An 18268-nucleotide genomic window follows, 5' to 3' on the forward strand; every position below is an offset into this window, starting at 1 on the left:
CAGCCTTGTTTAGTCTCTGCAGAGGTTCCTACCCCGCTGCCTGATACAGATACATAAAAGAGTGGGGGCTCGTCCGGGATTTATTGTTATTTATAACATCTACAACCCGTTTTTACATTTACCACTTGTACTGTGTTTGACACAAACTTTTTTTATTATTCTCTTAGAGGCGAAACAGAGGCTATGTCGTCCTTTGACGTACAGGCATTTGTGGAGGCTCCATCGCGCCGGCTGCTGGAGAGTTGTAGGAAATCCGACCTGCAGCAGGTTGCCGCCCACTTCAGTCTGCTCGTCCCCAAGCAGCTGACCAAAGACGCCTTACGTCAATTCGTCCTGGATTACCTGGTTTCCCAGGAGATACTTCCGCCGCCTTCAGAACCTGTGTCACGCCCACCGTCACCGCCGGTGACCCACAAAGAAGAAGAGAGAATGGAGAAGCCAAAAGAAGCCTGCTCCTCGGGGTCCTCTTCGCCTCATCAGAGCCCTTCGTCTTCTCCACTAACCGGCGCTCGCCTGAAGCTTAGACTGGCTCGTTTACGCATCGAGGCCGAGGAACGTGCTCTAGAGAGAAAACTTCGACATGAGCTGGAAATTAAAAGATTGGACGCTGACATCAGACTTCGAGAACTTGAACTCACTCTACAGAGCAGGAAAATCGATCCTGCCGCTGTTCGGACGTTTCAACCAGCCGAGGGCTCAGACGCCGCCATTTTGCCGCCCCTTGGGGATGACCGACCGGAACCAGAGACTCAGCTTGGTTCTACGTTTACTACACCCCACTTTGACATCAGCAAATGCCTCACGCTCCTGCCCCCATTCCGAGAGACATCAGTTGGGCGTTGGCACGGAGGTGTTAACTCTCCTCTCTCTCCTTGTTCAAGACGTTAAAGTCTCGTGTGTTACCCGAGTGGTACTTCCAGTTTCATTACCTGAGTGGTATTTGTCTGCTTTGACACCTGAGTGGTAATTTTGTTTACATTGATAATAGTAGACAGTGTGTCCTCATTTAATGAGAGACTTTGCTCACCCTTTTGGTGTTGATTTTGTGTTATTTCGTGTAGCTTTATTCCAGCCCTTTAGCGCTGCGCTTTTGTTTATCTTGTGATGTATCAGGCAGCGGGGGAGGAACCTCTGCAGGGACTAAACAAGGCTGAGTCACAGTGTTGTCACGTTCATGAAATAGCTTTAATGGTCTTTAACAGGGCAACATGGAGAACATGCAGGACGTGTGAGGACCAGGGTTGGGAAACTCTGCTAACTGACCCTTTGTACCAACGTCACCTAATCACGTGGGTCCACCATGGTGGACGGCAAAAGCATGTAAACAGTGAGCGACACGAGTACTAAACAAAGGGAAAAGTAGAGCCTGAAATTGTTTTTGCGATCAAAACAGAAACAAAACTTCTCCAGCATTCCTTCAACTAGTTCATGCCCAGTTCAGTTATCAGAAGAAGTAGCGCATCTAGCGGGGGGCTCATAGAGAGCGGTATGCTAACTAGCTTACCAACGTTAGCTTACGTTCTCTCTGCAGCTGTTCACCGATGTAAACATGTTGCTGACTTTGCCTAAATTCACCCCTCTGGATTTATAACTTTATGTTGTAAACAGCGTTTCACTTTACACCAAAGCTGATTGTTAAAAAGTCCGGATCCCTACCAGCTTCTGTTTCTGGTGGTGTTACCGGGTTCAGCTGCTGCTCTCACACCGGAATGAGAAGATCTCTGAACGCCGACGCTCATATAAATAAATAACGTAATTTTAACACACGTAATCGTACATCGGAGCTTTAATATTGTTAATAATTGTCTCGCTTTACACTACAGTGTACGGCTCACAGCCTCCGTGGTGAAATACCCGTCCATCAGGATTATCAATAACTAGCATAAACACATCACATTTATCCCTGTCCCTGTCTTCCTCGTGAAATAAATGAGCGTTAATCTTACCCGGTAAAAACATGCTCGCTGCAAATCTGAGGGCTGCTAGTCCGCTTCATTGATCGCTGCAGTTCATCTCCGTCCTCAGTCTCCATCAAAGTTATTAAAAACAAAACGAGCTGAGTTTATGTCCTCGTCTGTTAGTGCAGCCGACCACGCAGCAAGCTAAACCCATTTTACTGTCAAATCAGCTAATAAAAGGGATGAAAGGCTACAAACTGGCTTGTTTTTACTACCTTCACTGGAGTTTCTACGGGTGTAAACTGTCTTTTTGCCGTCCATCATGGGGAAGGGGGTGGCCACGAGTGGCGTGACGTCACGTGCAAATGGTCATTAACCTACTGGACGGCTTTTCCTCCACATCACAAGCTAAGCCTCCTTCAGATAATGAAGTTACCTTTATCTTTAGAAAACAAGCCGATTGTGTCGCAGCATCTGGCTCCATCTCTGAGAGGAGTGATGGACGACCTGCAGCATGGCTGGTCTGGTTTCTGATGAGGAACCTTTTATTTAACGGAATTTAAACAACTTTAAGTAAAACAAAAACCCCGTAAGACCAAATCCACCCACCCACCCGCTGGGTCACGTTTACTTTAATGTCACTGTGATCCGTGTGTGTGTGTGTGTGTGTGTGTTTAGTTACAGATGAGGACGAAACATAATCGGCCTGCCCGAGGGCCACTGAAGCTGGCTTCCTGTTGACCTACTGACCTTGTAGAGAGCGCTGACTTTCTCTTGACATTTGATGTAGTCTTCATAGTCTGCAAACACTTTGAACCTGCAGAGCAGATGCACAGTAGCTGTTTAACAGGACGGATGCGTGTCAACACAGGCTCTGGACTCTGAGCAGGCTCTGACCTGTCATGGTGCATCAGCATGTTGACCAGGTCTTTGAAAAGGCCCGGCTGAGCTGGGCTGAAGAAACCTCCGGATATCTGATCTATGGCCTGCTTCAGCTCTGGGAGTCGGTTGTAGTACGACACTGCATCATAGCTGAGGACAGCAGAGCGGTTGTGTAGCCATTCAGTCAATCAACTAAACCAGCACACATATTCTCCTGTAAGCAGTCACCTGTGGGTGATGTACCTCTGAGGACCTAGGTCAGACCGACTTTGGTGATTTCATCTCTATGATACAATTCAATTCAATTCAATTCAAAAATACTTTATTAATCCCAGAGGGAAACTGATTGCTGTAGTAGCTCAGAATAATAATAATAATCAAGTCATCAAAGAGTTGTTGTATATTACAATGGCTGTTGGCAGGAAGGATCTCCAGTAGCGGTCAGTGTTGCAGCCAAACTGAAGAAGCCTCTGACTGAAGACACTCTTCCGTTGTCGGACAGTCTTGTGAAGAGAACGCTCAGGGTTGTCCATCATCTTCTTGATTCTCTGGAGAATCCTTCTTTGCATTATCTCTTCCAGCGGTTCCGAAACTGCCGAAACTCTGGCTGAGTCCTTGAAAGGGCTTGGAGTTCCTCCATCTTGTTGGCCAGTGATCTCACATTGCCCATTATGATCGATGGAAGAGATGGTTTGAATTTCCTCTTTCTCTGTCTCCGTTTTGCTCCCGCTCTGCACCCTCGCTTCTTGTGTTTTAGCTCATTTGGGATTTGTGGCTTCAGTTGAGGTTTTATTTCAGCCTTTCCAATGTTAATCAGCTGCTCCCGATTGTAAACCAGCTTGTTGCCATGGTTACGCATCATAACAAATGCTCAAAAAGTGAGAAAAGCTAAAAAATAGCAGTAAAAATCCTCCGAGCTTCACAGCACCAGAAACAGAAAAGTAAAGTGTCCAAAAAAAAATACAGTTTTTCTTGAGAAACTAGAAGCAAATATGCCCAAGAAAAGGCTAAACTTACATGAAGTCAGCAGATCTACTCCAACATGCAGCCGCCCAGAGCAGCGCAGTTTCGGAAAATACTCACCCTTTCTTATCCAGAGCATCCACATCTTCCACCCTCATGCCAAATATGAACATGTTTTCCTCTCCAGCCTCTTCTGCCATCTCCACATTGGCTCCATCCATGGTGCCGATGGTGAGGGCCCCGTTCAGCATGAATTTCATGTTTCCAGTGCCAGAAGCCTCGGTGCCAGCGGTGGAGATCTGCTCAGACAGGTCTGATGCAGGAATAACTGCACAGAAAAAGAAACCTTAGCTTTGGATACGATATGAGGCTTGAACTGTCCAACACTAGCAGCTCCACCAGCATAAACGATTACCTTTCTCAGCCAGAGTGACTCTGTAGTTCTCCAGGAAGATGACCTTAAGGCGATCTCCCACCACAGGGTCATTGTTTACAATATCACCGATGGATGTGATCAGCTTGATGATCATTTTGGCTGTGTGGTAACCCGGAGCAGCCTGGAAACCGACAGGGCCCACATGTTGGAAAAGACCAGCAGCTATAGGACTGTGCTAACGTAGCATCAGGTGTGCATGTTAGTTAAACATCCAATCACAGAAAGGATTGAACAAAACTAGACGCCACCACTGGAGAAGTAAGATGGCTGCCATGGCTAATCACTAATGTGTGCACCGAGTCAAGGTTTGGCGTGTTTGAGATCCGGGCTTCACTTGGTTCAGCTCCATGTCAGGGTTGCTTCTGGACCCTCAGAAATATCAGTGACGTAAATCTGCTTCCTCGCGGTAACATCTAGTCTCGCGTGTGTGGAGCTCACCTTTCCTCCAATCATGATGGTTCGAGGGGTCCACAGCTTGTTGGGTTCCTTCTTGATGCCTAATTTAGGAAGAAAGACATCCCATGTTGTCATGGAAACAAATCTGATTGCTCATTCTTCGGCAGCACTCACGGTTGTACAGTGTGATGATGTGCAGGCAGTTCAGCAGCTGCCTTTTATACTCGTGGATCCTCTTCACCTGGAGATCAAACATGGAGTTGGGGTTGATCTTCACCTTGTAGTGTTCCTCCAGGTGGGCAGCAAACTTCAGCTTATTCTCCTTTAAAGTTGAGCAGAAGGACAAAGGATATCAAAAAGGACAATAAGTTTCACTTTGTAACAGAATGAAATGAGTGTTTTCCATCAAAAGTCATCTCCCCCTCTCCTCTGAGACAGAACTAGTCTGCATGAGATATGGCCTCAAGGTCTCATGCATTTGTTCTAAACTGCTTCTTTCCAGCCCAACAGAAGAATGAAGAAAGGACTCACTCCTTTTAATTAATCAAAGAACTCTATTTTAATAAAGCTAATCAAACAAAGTGTTAGTCAATAATAAGATGTGACCAATCTGTGAAATGAAAATATTAATTACTTTATTATAATCCTATAGAATATAATAATATGACTTTAAATGTTTCCACTAGGACTGATCTCATGTAGCATTAAAACATGACACATTGCTTTACTGATGCAATCAGAATCTGCCAGATCTGATGGAGGCATGGTTTTGGTGGTGTTTGGTAAATCTGTCATCTTTTCATTCGACCATAAACCAAAACATCCGAAGTATAAAACTATGCCCACGTCATCTCTAACGCCAGTTCAAAGCGTTCTAGAGAAGTTGTCGGAGTGGCCAATCCGTAACTTTCCTCTTCAGCCAAAACAACCAACGACAAGCTGGATAAAATCTGTTGCTGTTCCACCTGCTGCAACGGTTCCTTTCAGAATAAAAGCTGAACCAACACGACCCAGGTTTGGATCTCGCTAGATGCCAACAAAACTGTCGTGACCCGTAAGTATCTCAAGACTGGTGGTCGGCAACCGTTGCTTTTCCTACCGGCTCCAGTTCCAGAGAAAGTCAAGCTGGACCTCGACATTCCTGATCTAACGGGGACTTCTGCTAAGGGTATGTAGGCCAACAGAATGGCGTTGAATGTGTTTATGAATCTCCTAACCAAAGCTTAGCGCGAAGACATCACCTTCAATGCCCATCAGAACTAATCGCTTCTTCAGATTTGCTGGTTCTGAGCAACATTCCACATCACACCATCCTTCGTCTCATCCACCTTAGTTACACCATACATTTAGTGTTAAAGTTAGTCTAGTTTAATTGGTTTAGTAATAAATCTTTAAACTTTTAAACTCGACTCTCTCTTCTGTTGTCTCTGAGTGAATACGAGGCTGTTATCTAATCCCTGCAATAAAAAGTTCCAATCTTCTGGTTTAAAATAACCTCACAGATCCATAAGGGTGATTTCATATTTACTATGGAATCTTATGTCTTATGGCTCATTAAATAACATGTAAATTAACTCATTACAACTTCCACTGAAACAAAAACACTCACTTGCTTGATCTTTGCCACATCTCTGATGAAGGCATCATCATCTACAAAGTCCAAAAGCTTCTTCAGCTGGTCCAGGTCACGGATGTAGTTCTCTCCAATCCTCTGAAAGGGAAAGAGGCCGACAGGTTTCAGTTTGCTTATTTTATTTGCAAATATTCAAGTTTTCATCTCTATTCTGCTGAGCTTTCCTCAGAAAATCATCTCAGTGGAAAAAACACCAAAGAGCCCATTTGTGAAACTTCTGCTTTGAACCAAAACAGCAGTTTCACTTGATTCTAAGTATTCTAGTTGCTATGTATTATGCAGAGGTGTGTGTGTGTCTTTTTATTTATTTTTGTTTTGATTGCATCGAGACACAGACCGCTGTTTAAAGGGACTTTACGGAGTTTTGAATTTTTATGCTCGTGATCGCCCCCTCAGGCCAAAAGCGTAACGGCAGCTTCAATAGTAGGCTCGTGCACGAGGCGCGCATGCTGTACGTGCACACTCCTTAATGAAAATAACAGCTGAGACAGTCCCGTGTGTGTGTGTGTGTGTGTGTGTGTGTGCGTGCGTGCGTGCGTGCGTGCGTGCGTGCGTGTGTGTGTGTGTGTGTGTGGCCCGGAGGACAGAGGACAGGAGAACTCGCAGCTAATTAATTAAATAATTTGGTTCTGTAGCTTTCTCTTCAGCACAGCCGACAAAGGTTTATGATGGGTCAGTCCTCCTGCATGCTCAGATCATTCCCTTCCCTTGCTTGAAAAATTGTTCCAAAATGAAAGTTGAACCCACATCTTTTTTATCTGTGAATTCAATGCCGTTTGGCGAGTCTCAAATAAAAATTTGGGCATCTTACTGTAAAAAAATATACCATTAATGTAAAAAAGAAACTTTAAATAAACTATGTTCACATCCAGAATCAAACCCAGGTCTCCTGCATGAGAGTCAGACATCTTACTAGGTGAGCTAAAGCGCCAGTGACATCTAATTGTATCTGTAACATTTATATCCTTGATGACAGCTGAAACAACGTTCAAAGAACGGTTCGGAGTGAAAATGGCTATTTTGTTGCTAATTTGCAGGAAATATCTAGAAGAAAGTTCTACAGAAAGTAGCTAAGGGTCCTCAGAAATGTAGCTAGCTTTGTCACTAGGCGTTAGGAACAGCGACAAAGTGGCACTGCCTCTCTCTCTGCTGCTAAAGCTACGGATAGCAAATGCTACGGGCGATGCCTGAGCGTGAACGCGCATGAAGCAGCCTGCTCGACCCGAGCATCTCTCTTTTTCTGTGATTTTACAGAAAAACAGGCAATCACAGTAAAAATGCCAGGGCTCATTCTACAGGACCAGGGCATTGCAGGAGAATGTATGAAGAAGACATTTATTATTTCTATACATGTTTTGGCTGTCACACTTCCATAATGTCCCTTTAAAGCCCCTCTGTTTTCATGTTTCAGCCTCTTTGGTGGTGTCATCCGTAAGCCTACAGAGCTGCTGAATCTACAGGCGCAGCCAGCGAAGAGCAGAGTACACATGCCTGTGCTCGGTGTGATGGAGCATTATCGGTTAAAGGCAGACAAGGATCGGGAAACAGAATGCTGACGTAGATCGTCCAGATGGGAAATGAAGCAAACTGAGTCCTACGGCTTCACTCTGAAGGGTGAAACTCAGACATGATGAAAAAGTTCATTCATTTCAGTAATTCAACTTAAAAGAATAAAACTAAAATATGAGATGGACTCATTATATGCATATCCAGATATTTCAAGCCTTTACTTGTTATAATTGTGATGATTGTGGCTTAGAGCTTACGAAAACCCCACATTCAACATCTCAAACAGTTAGAACGGGGGTGCCCAGGCCTGGTCCTGGAGGGCTAGTATCCATTAGTTTTAGTGGTTTCTCTGCTCCAACACACTTGAGCAGCAGCTCACCAGGCTCTGCAGAAGCCGGTTAATCACCTGCTGATTGAAGCAGGGTTAAAACTAAAACCTGTTGGATACCGGCCCTCCAGGACCAGGACTGAGCGCCCCTGAATTAGAATATTGTGAAAAGGTTCGATATTCTAGGCTGAAAGTGTCACACTCTAATCAGCTAACGGATTTACAACACCTGCAAAGGGTTCCTGAGCCTTTAGATGGTCTCTCAGTCTAAGTAGAACTAAATTAAACAGACTTTTGCACCTTAAACTTATTTTTCCAGTTTCACTTGTAAATATATCCACATTTCAGCCTCATCGTTTCTGAACTGTTGCAAACTTAGTCTGGGAAATAATGACCTAAAGCTTGGATCTCTAGCAGCCTATGCAGAGAGGCACAGACTTCCCTCTCCCCAGCTACTTGGGCCAGCTCCTCCGGGGGAATCCAAAGGTGTTCCCTGGCCAGCTGAGAGACGTAGTCCCTCCAGTGTGTCCTGGGTCCTCCCTTAGATCTTCTCCCAGTTGAACGTGCCCAGAAGACCACACCAGGGAGGCGTCCAGGAGCCGTAGGGATGGGTACCGAATTCGGTACTTTTTAAGGTACCGACCGAGCACCATTTCACGTCATTTGAAACGGTGCCTCGTTTCGGTACCCGTCCTTCATAACGAGAACTTGCCTAGACAGCTGCGCATGCGCAAGAGCGTTATGTCGTCGGTCGCTGCGAGCCAGTTGTAAACAGAGCAGCATGGTAGAAAGAACGCACGCTAAAGCTTGGGTCCACTTCACTAAATGTGATGGGTAACTGGGTGATGATGAAACCAGCGACAACGATCTAAGTGAGACATCCTCATCTTAATCTGCTCCGGTAGGTAAATAAAATGTTTAAGATAACGTTAGCTTGATATGTTAGCTTCTGTTTCACTAATGGTGCGTTTGCTTTCTCCTCGGAACTCCGAATTTCCGACAAGAAGAACATGAACGCGCTCTAGTTTGGCTTCACTTCACTAAATGCGACGGGTGATTGGGTGAAGATGAAACCAGTGACAACGATCTAAGTGTGAGGCATCATCGTTTTAATCTGCTCCAGCAGCTAAATAAACTGTTTACGATAACGTTAGCTTGATATGTTAGCTTCCATTGCCGCCATTGTTATCAGCTAATGGTGCGTTCACTTTCACCTCGGAAATTCTAACTTCCCAGTAGAAAAAATCAAAGTAAAAAGGACGGCAAAAGGAATGAAGATACACAGTAAATTTAGTTCACAGTAAAGATGTTTGCTTCAGTTTAATTATCAGCTTATAAAACTACAAGGACGATGTTAAAATACAAACAGTTGTATGTTATTTATCCTGATATTTATCAAACATGGTTATAAATTGAGAAAAATATATATTTAATTATAAAAGAGAATTAAAATATTAAACACTCAAAAGTATCTAAAATTGGTACCGTTATGTACCGGTATCGATTCCTAGGTACCGGGAATTAGTACCGAATCGATTCAAATGTCAAAGGTACCCATCCCTACCAGGAGGCATCCTCACCTCACAACGATATCATTAAGTTATTGTGTTTAAAGCAGAACACACCTCAGCAATGACCTCAGCAAGGCCGGGGTTGCACATGACCAGCCACCTCCTGGGTGTGATACCGTTGGTCTTGTTCTGAAACTTCTGAGGGTCGATATCGTAGAAATCTTTGAACCTGCAGAAGAAGGGTTGTTCTGGTCAGAACATAAACACTAAAAACACAAACATCTTCATTTGGGTTTTAATCTTTTACACGGTGTTCTTGATGATTTCTGAGTGGATGCGGGCCACTCCATTAACGGCATGGGACCCCACAATACACAGGTGAGCCATGTTGATTTTCTTGATGTCCCCTTCTTCGATCAGGGACATCCTGCGGAGACGGTCAAAGTCTCCGGGATAAAGTTTGCCGATGCGCTGGAGGGTCAAAGAGCAACACACACAGACCATTAAACAACCCTTAGAGAAAATTCAGTTCATCAAACAGTAGAAAGAACAAAAGTAGTTCAGTAACTGAACATTTCTGCTGTCTAAAGGTTTTCCTGCTCCCATGGAAACCACTTGATCATACAGTGTTGCGCCTCTTTCCAGGCCAGGAGATCGGGAAGAGGGCAACACAAAGTTAACACACCACACCTTAATGAAAAGCAGGCGTAGCCTCTGGTTAGAAAACGGGTTATTAACATAAAGAGCCCCTCTACAAAAGGTAGAGGGCAAAACCTAAACTAAAGATCAGGAATCCAACTAAAAGAGGTTGCTATAAAACACAACGGAGTAGAAACGAGGGTAGAATTAAAAGCTAGACTGAGGAAGCCAACAGGAAATAACCAGTTAAGGCCAAAAGCAGTTAGTGCTCATAAAAACTTCTAAGAGCAAACAAAAGTCTCATAAAGAGCTTCTAAAGCTCAGTGTAGTTCGGTAGAGCTTGACACAAAAGAAATTGCACCCACAAACAAAGTCTCTAGGGACAAAAAGAGCTCTAACGCTCTGAGTAGCTCTTTGAGCTTACTACAAAAGGGAATGTAACCCACTAAGTCTCTTAAGGACCAGACGAGCTCTAACGCTCTGTGTCTACGTGGAGAGCACCAGTCTGTATCTGACACCCTCCTCGAACGGGTGACAAGCACCAGTATTTAAAAGCTGTTCATTAAGCGCAGATCCGCTCCGGCGAGGATCCACCGCGTGCCGCTCTCCACGGTCCTGAACCAGCCGAGCGTGGCTGAAATGCTGCTCTCCAGGGTGCTGATTCTCCGTGCCGTAAAAACAGAAGACTTAAAAGACCGTGGGGCCGCTGGACCTCCGCAGGACGGGACTGCTAGACCCAGGGATCACATACAGAAGATCTAACAAGGTGCTCAAAGGCAGCATCTTATGGAGCCAGGATATACGGCAGTCACTGAATGCAACACAGAAGATCCTCCATGTTATGTCAGTTTTGTTTTACAAATGATTGATACTTAGTTTTTTTTTTTAACAAAATGACTTTTACTCCAGGCAACATATTTTTCATTCAAGTTTATAAATTAATTCAGTAAAACCTGAGTTTTGTTCTGGCTAGTTCATTCTAGCAGAGAACTGTGTAGTTCCTCTGCATCTGACCGTCCACGAGGAGAACCGAGCTCCACGAGGACCACCATCAGGGTTCAGAGTCGGCCCGCCGGGATCAATTCAATTCAATTCAAGTTTATTTATAAAGCACCAAATCACGACAAGAGTCGTCTCAAGGCACTTCACATAATAAACATTCCAATCCAGGTCAGTTCATTAAGCCAATCAGAAATAATGTTTCCTATATAAGGAACCCAGCAGGTTGCATCGAGTTGCTGACTAGTGTCAGAGTCTTTACAGCAATCCTCATACTAAGCAAGCATATAGCGACAGTGGAGAGGAAAACTCCCTTTTAACAGGAAGAAACCTCCAGAGAATCCTGGCTCAGTATAAGCAGCCATCCTCCACGACTCACTGGGGATCCAGAAGACAGAACACACACACGCACACGCACGCACGCACGTGCGCGCACGCACACACACACACACACACACACACACACACACACACACACACACACACACACACACACACACACACACACACACACACACACACACACGTATACCAAGTAGTGTTTCTATGGTTACATTGTGATTTCTTAGTAAATATTCTGTTTGGCGAGAGATAAACTTTATTGTATTTATCCTAGTGAATCTATAATTAAACGGGTAAACTAGTAGTAGCACATCCAACGTCAAGGAAAGTAAAGTTATTATCAGGAGAGAGAGAATGTATTAGTGGTTAGCTGCAGTGTGCTAGTCGATGGCCCCCTCCATGAGGGGCTTTAGCTAGAACCTCCTCTTTCCCCCGCCTCCATCAACAGTTATCTAACTACGATGACTGTGTCTGCAGAGGTGTGACCAAGTCACTGCTTTGCAAGTCGCAAGTCTTTCCAGTCAAGTCTCGAGTCAAGTCCAAGTCAAAGACAGACAAATCAAGTCCAAAGTCAATGATGTGGAAGTCCAAGTCCTTAACTTTGAATTTTCAAGTCATAATCAAGTCATCTGTCCAACTTCTATTTAATGATGATGATAATAAATAAATTCCAGAAATAAAGTTTCATTTGAATAAAAGTGAATCCTCAAACAGCAGAAACTAAACAAAGCGCTGCTGCAGAACAACATCACACCCAGAACGAAGAATGATTTATGACTTTTGTCCATGTCGGGCCACTTTTGTGCTAAAATATCAAATATGCTCAAGTCACCGAGTGAACAGATGCAAGTCGATTCAAGTCGCAAGTCATTGGCGTTCAAGTCCGAGTCAAGTCCTAAGTCTTTATAGATTTTATCAAGTCAAGTCAGAAGTCAATAAAGTAATGACTCGAGTCTGACTCGATTCCAAGCCATGCGACTCGAGACCACACCTCTGTGTGTATCTGCTCACCAGTTTAACCAGTGTAGAGTCAAATAATTCATGTGACAGGTTCTCGTTAATACCTCCAGATGCCGCCTGTTGATCTCGTAGATGATCTCCAGGTGTCGCGGCAGCAGGTTTCGGAACAGGTCAACCGGCCAGCGCTCCAGAGCCTCGGGCAGGACGGTGTGGTTGGTGTAGGCACAGGTACGAACCACGATGTCCCAGGCCTGGACACAGAGCAAGCAGCGGCTAAACGCTAGCATAGCTTTTACTTTAACTGACAATAAACCGATGTACCCCGGCTCTTTCATTCCACATTTTTATTACGACCTTGTGCTACATAAGAAATCCTTTCTTCTTCTTCTTCGTCTTTACTGTAGTCACGAATACACTCCAAAAACAACGTTGATTCAGTAGCTTTGGTTAACTTGATTTATATATATATATATATATATATATATATATATATATATATATATATCTATATATATATATATATAGATATATATATATATATATATATTAAAAAAACTGAGAAAATGATACAGATAAACACACCTGGACCTCTTGAAGCCACCCATGTGGTGGACATTCAAAACAAGCCTGGAGCCTGAGCTCAGCCTCCCACCAAGAGGACTTTACACGCCTCTCAGTGGATCAGATTCTGTGCGTTGAGACAGGCAGGAGCTAGCGTCTCATTCTAAGGTGAAAAGATGTAAATCTCGTTGGGTGCTTGTGCCTAATCTGATTGCGAGTAAACAAACAATTCCGTCGTCATTCGATGGACAGATGGTCCTCGTGGTCCGACAGAAAGCTGAGGGCCAAGTGAAGTGGCCCAGATCAGCAATCAGAGACTAATCCATGGAAAAAGTAAGTGTGACTACCTCCATAAACCTTCAAAACCTGGAAGGTCATCTACCTTTTCCCATGAGAGCTTTTCAGTGTCCACAAGGAGCCTCATCAGTTCTGGGATGGCGAGAGCAGGATGAGTGTCGTTCAGCTGGATGGCAACCTGCAGGAAATCAGCACACAACAAAATATCACCTAAACACGTTTAGTGCAACATTTACACAGAACTCCAACAGGTGCCGAGGGTTTTAGAGGCCAACTTAACGCGTTTGGTCAACGCATTTGCAGTGGCCTTTAGTATAAATGAATGCCTCGTTAGTCGATCTCTGTGGGGAAAAAAAGCTCTGGCGCTCCTGTTTCAGGAACTAGAAGTGAGCCGGATCAGAGTTGAGCTAAACACGGCAGGCTTTAGAGTCCTCGCCTCTGATTGGCTAACAGCAACATGACTCTACCACTGACTCTGTAAGCTTCTCAACGTTGATGTTTTGTCTCCACCAAACAAACAAGTCTGAAGGTGTTCTGCCATGTTGTGGAGTTGCTAATGCTAACGGTTAGCTTTTACTAGCCAAGATGTGCTCTGCTCTCTCCTGGACATTAAATGAACAACAGCCTTCCCCGTCAAGAGCCAGGACGGGTGAGTACATGAATGCAAATTGTTCAATGTGACGCGTAACGGCTTTTCTAATCTGAACATTGCCCCATTTATTGTCTATGGGTGGCTAATTCAGGAAATAAGGGTAGAAGACACTTTTCATGTTAGGCCAGTAATGTTAAACTAAGAGTGAGGATCATGTGGAAAAGATGTTAGTCTGTGTGTGAAGGGTCAGATCATCTGCACCAAGCAGAGAAAATATCGAAGGAGATGCAGAAACGACTAAAACCGGGTTTAGACGTTTATTAAAACTGGTCTGATGAGTCCAGATGGACCCTGTTCCAGAGTGATGGTGCATCAGGGTAAGAAGAGAGGCAGATGAAGTGAAGCACCCATCATGCCTAGTGCCTACTGTACAAGCCTGTGGGGGCAGTGCTATGATCTGGGCTTGCTGCAGGTGGTCAGGTCTAGGTTCAGCAACAGGATGTGCTCCAAGGACGAGGTCAGCTGACTACCTGTATGACCAGGTTATTCCATCTTCCCTGACGGCACTGCCATATTCCGAGATGACAATGCCAGGATCCATTGGGATAGTGAGAGAGTGGTTCAGGGAACACGAGACATCATTTTTTATACGTGGATTGGCCACCAGAGTCCAGACCTTAACCCCATTGAGAATCTTTGGGATGTGCTGGAGAAGGTTTTGTGCAGCGGTCAGACTCTACCATCATCAGTGCTAGATCTTGGTGGAACGTTAATGATGGAATTAAATCTGGTGACATTGCAGAAACGTATGGAAACAACGCTACAATAAAATAAACGCTAAAGGTGGTCCAACGAAAGAATAGAGTGTGATGGTTTTTTAGTGGCAACTTAATTTTGGCCAGGTAGTGTACCGGTAAATGCAACGTCTGATTTGTTGTCATTTTAGTTACAAAGTTTTATAAGCTAATAAATTTCTAAGTGGATGACAGACAAACACGCATCATCAGCATTTAAACTGAAGTACCACATATGTGCGATTCAGGGCGAAAGGTAACGCAGATTATTATGGTCCAATTGTTCCAGAGACCCACGAGGCGACCGGAAGGAGAGGAGACTCTGGTCAAAACCTAAAATCCCACCATGTGTGATCTGAAGTCTCGGTGGTTTAATGACTCTCAGCTCCCAACATCTATTTTAAACAGACTGACTAGCCATGGTTACTAGTCGAGTTGAGTGGTGTCATTAAAAGCCGTCCAGCGGTTCAGGAGCTAGTTAACTAACAGACAGACAATGTTAGGACACCTCTGAAGGCAACTGTAACAGAATGAAATGAGTGTTTTCCACCAAAAGTCATTTTCCCCTCTCCTCTGACACAGAACTAGTCTGCATGAGATACGGCCTCAAGGTCTCATGCATTTGTTATAAACTGCTTCTTTCCAGCTCAAGAGAAGAATGAAGAATGGACTCTTTTCTTTTAATTAATCAAAGAACTCTATTTTAATAAGCTAATCAAACAAAGTGTTAGTCAATAATAAGATGTGACCAACCTGTGAAATCAAAATATTAATGACTTTATTATAATCCTATAGAATATAATAAGTAATATGACTTTAAATGTTTCCACTAGAACTGATCTCACGTAGCGTTAAGACATGACACGTTGATTTACTGATCCAATCAGAATCTGCCAGATCTGACGGAGGCCTGGTTTTGGTGGTGTTTGGTAAATCTGTCATCTTTTCATTCGACCATAAACCAAAACATCCGAAGTATAAAGCTATGCCCACGCCATCTTTAACGCCAGTTCAAAGCGTTCTAGAGAAGTTGTCGGAGTGGCCAATCCGTAACTTTCCTCTTCAGCCAAAAGAACCAACGACAAGCTGGATAAAATCTGTTGCTGTTCCACCTGCTGCTACGGTTCCTTTCAGAATAAAAGCTGACTCATCACGACCCAGGTTTGGGTCTCACTAGATGCCAACAAATGGTCGTGACCCGGAAGTATCTCAAGACTGGTCTGGTCGGCTGCCGCGGCTGTTTCTACAGGCTCCGGCTCCATAAGGTCAAGCTGGACCTTTACACCTCCTGATCTAACGGGGACTTCCACTAAGGGTATGCAGACCGACAAATGGCATCGAATGTGTTTATGAATCTCCAAATCAAAGCTTAGCGCGAAGACCTCACCTTCATTTCCCATCAGAACTAATCGCTTCTTCGGATTTGCTGGTTCTGAACAACATTCCACACTACACCATTCTCCGTCTCATTCACCTTAGTTACACCATACATTTAGTGTTAAAGTTAGTCTAGTTTAATTTGTTTAGTAATAAATCTTTAAACGTTTAAACTCGACTCTCTCTTCTGTTGTCTCGGAGTTCATACGAAGCTGTTATCTAATCCCTGCAATAAAAAGTTCCAATCTTCTGGTTAAACAGTACCCACAGATCCATAAGGGTGATTTCATATTTACTATGGAATCTTATGTCTCATGGCTCATTAAATAACATGTAATTTAAATCATTACACAACTATGGAAGCAGGTAAGTGATGAAACAATCACCTTGTCTGGCATCGTAGAAAGGTCCAACCGGACAAATTCTGTGGAGCCAAACTTGGAGGCTTTGAATCGTCGGATGATGTCCTGAAGAGTTGCTGCTACAACGAAGTACTCCTGCTTCAGGCGCAGCTCCTTTCCCTCAAAAAACTGAAGAACATAGAACATAGGAGCTTCAGCCAACTGGGGGCAGCAGAGCTCCACAGCCAGATGAGGATGATGAAGGTGAATCCAGACTACACAGAGGACCTAACAGACAGCTGGTGGGGGCAGTGGCGTGTCCAGATCTTTTAGAATGGGGTGGCCCAGGTGAGACTCTACTCTGTGCATATGTGGCACCAGTGGTTATGCTTTTTTGTTTTACCTCAAGCCTTTTGTGGACAATGAAAAGCCTATTTAAAGGAAATTCAGTGTGGTGACACCTGGGGTGGCCAATCAGATTCCAAGGGTGGCATGTGCTACCCCAGGCCACTCCCTGGACACGCCCCTGGGTGGGGGTCACTTCCTGGTTTCAAACTCAGATAAACTAAAGGTGAGGAGATTAGAGAAGTCTGTCTAAAACACTCACGTTGTCGTTTGGGTAGAGAACTCTGGAGATGTTCTCAGCCAGGTTCCGATCCAACACCGCCTGGATGTAGCCGCCAACATTAACTGAAGGACAACAGCGGGTGAGCTGCTTATGTTCAGAGCCAAAGGCAAACATCTGCAGCAACACTCACAGTCCTTGAGGTTGAAGTCACAGGGAGCCTTTGCAGACCACAGCCTCATGGTGTTCACAATGTTGTTTCTGTAACCAGGAACCGGGGTGTCGTAGGGGAGGGCCAGAACCATCTGGTGTAGAACAATCAAACACACACCGGCTCATTCCTGGCTGGTAATCTCCGGAATATCGGCTTTCCAGCTGAACAAGATTCTAGTCTCAACTAAATAAAGTCAGTTAAAGACAAACTGGGGTGAAGAACTCTTATTGTGATGACTAGATTCTAAATGTTGACTCTGTCCTTGCTCAAGGGCACTTCAGCACTCTCACAGGACCAGGCATCAAACTGCTGACCTTACAGATGATCCAGCTGTGGGAGTCTTGCTCCGACTGACCTGTGTGTCGACCCATTCCACTCCTTCAGCCGTGTGTTCCACTCGGCCGTAGAAGTGGACCGGGCGCATGTACTCGGGCCGGGCTTTCTCCCAGGGGTTTCCGTATCGGAGCCAGTCATCCGCCTCTTCCACCTGTTGGGAAACCAGCAGCTCCAGATGTTTTAGTTTAACCAGTTAGTTCCACGCTGCCGTTGTGTGACTTGTTCTGACTTTAGAGTGGTTTGGTTGATTTTGTAATGGAACTCCGACTCTGACTTGTGATTTCTGGTTTTCTGGCCGGGATTTAGGAAGTGTTGGTTGGATTCGGAAGTTTGGAAAATCCTGACTCATCTTAAGCCAACTAAATCCAGATTACTGCTGCCGTGTGACCCGGTCTCTGTCCTTACCAAGTTCTAGTCACACTAAACAAGTAGTTTATTCCCATGTTACACAAATTACAGATGTCCACTGGAGAAATGTTTCTCTGAAATTAAATCATCTGTAGACCCGTGTCTTTGGGTAAGGAACCCAGATGAACTTTGACCTCTGAGGAGATTCACCAAATTAGGACAGAAGTGGTGTTTTTATGGAGTGGTTCATTTGAGCCGTCAAAAGCCTGCCAGTCTGGTGGATACGTGCAGAAATTAACTGGAATTTGAATAAAGATCCCAGTTTGGACCATCACAGAGCGCTGGTC

The 18268-nt window shown here is 44.5% G+C and overlaps 1 protein-coding gene across 1 annotated transcript in view; it reads right to left on the reverse strand.

The window, feature by feature from the left end:
• Positions 1-18268, reverse strand: part of LOC107384765 (glycogen phosphorylase, muscle form) — a 28337-nt gene that overhangs the window by 1672 nt on the left and 8397 nt on the right. The window contains exons 5-19 of the mRNA XM_054733712.2: positions 17593-17724; positions 17217-17328; positions 17066-17148; positions 16504-16647; positions 13440-13532; positions 12601-12747; positions 9864-10027; positions 9671-9785; positions 6185-6286; positions 4750-4897; positions 4618-4676; positions 4159-4300; positions 3864-4071; positions 2796-2930; positions 2649-2715 (exon numbers count right to left, since the gene is read on the reverse strand). Of these exons, the coding sequence (XP_054589687.1) occupies positions 2649-2715; positions 2796-2930; positions 3864-4071; positions 4159-4300; positions 4618-4676; positions 4750-4897; positions 6185-6286; positions 9671-9785; positions 9864-10027; positions 12601-12747; positions 13440-13532; positions 16504-16647; positions 17066-17148; positions 17217-17328; positions 17593-17724 (1851 nt within the window). The remainder of the gene's footprint in view (positions 1-2648; positions 2716-2795; positions 2931-3863; positions 4072-4158; positions 4301-4617; positions 4677-4749; positions 4898-6184; positions 6287-9670; positions 9786-9863; positions 10028-12600; positions 12748-13439; positions 13533-16503; positions 16648-17065; positions 17149-17216; positions 17329-17592; positions 17725-18268) is intronic.

This window comes from Nothobranchius furzeri, chromosome 3, assembly GCF_043380555.1.
Source record: "Nothobranchius furzeri strain GRZ-AD chromosome 3, NfurGRZ-RIMD1, whole genome shotgun sequence".
Classification (NCBI taxonomy): domain Eukaryota; kingdom Metazoa; phylum Chordata; class Actinopteri; order Cyprinodontiformes; family Nothobranchiidae; genus Nothobranchius; species Nothobranchius furzeri.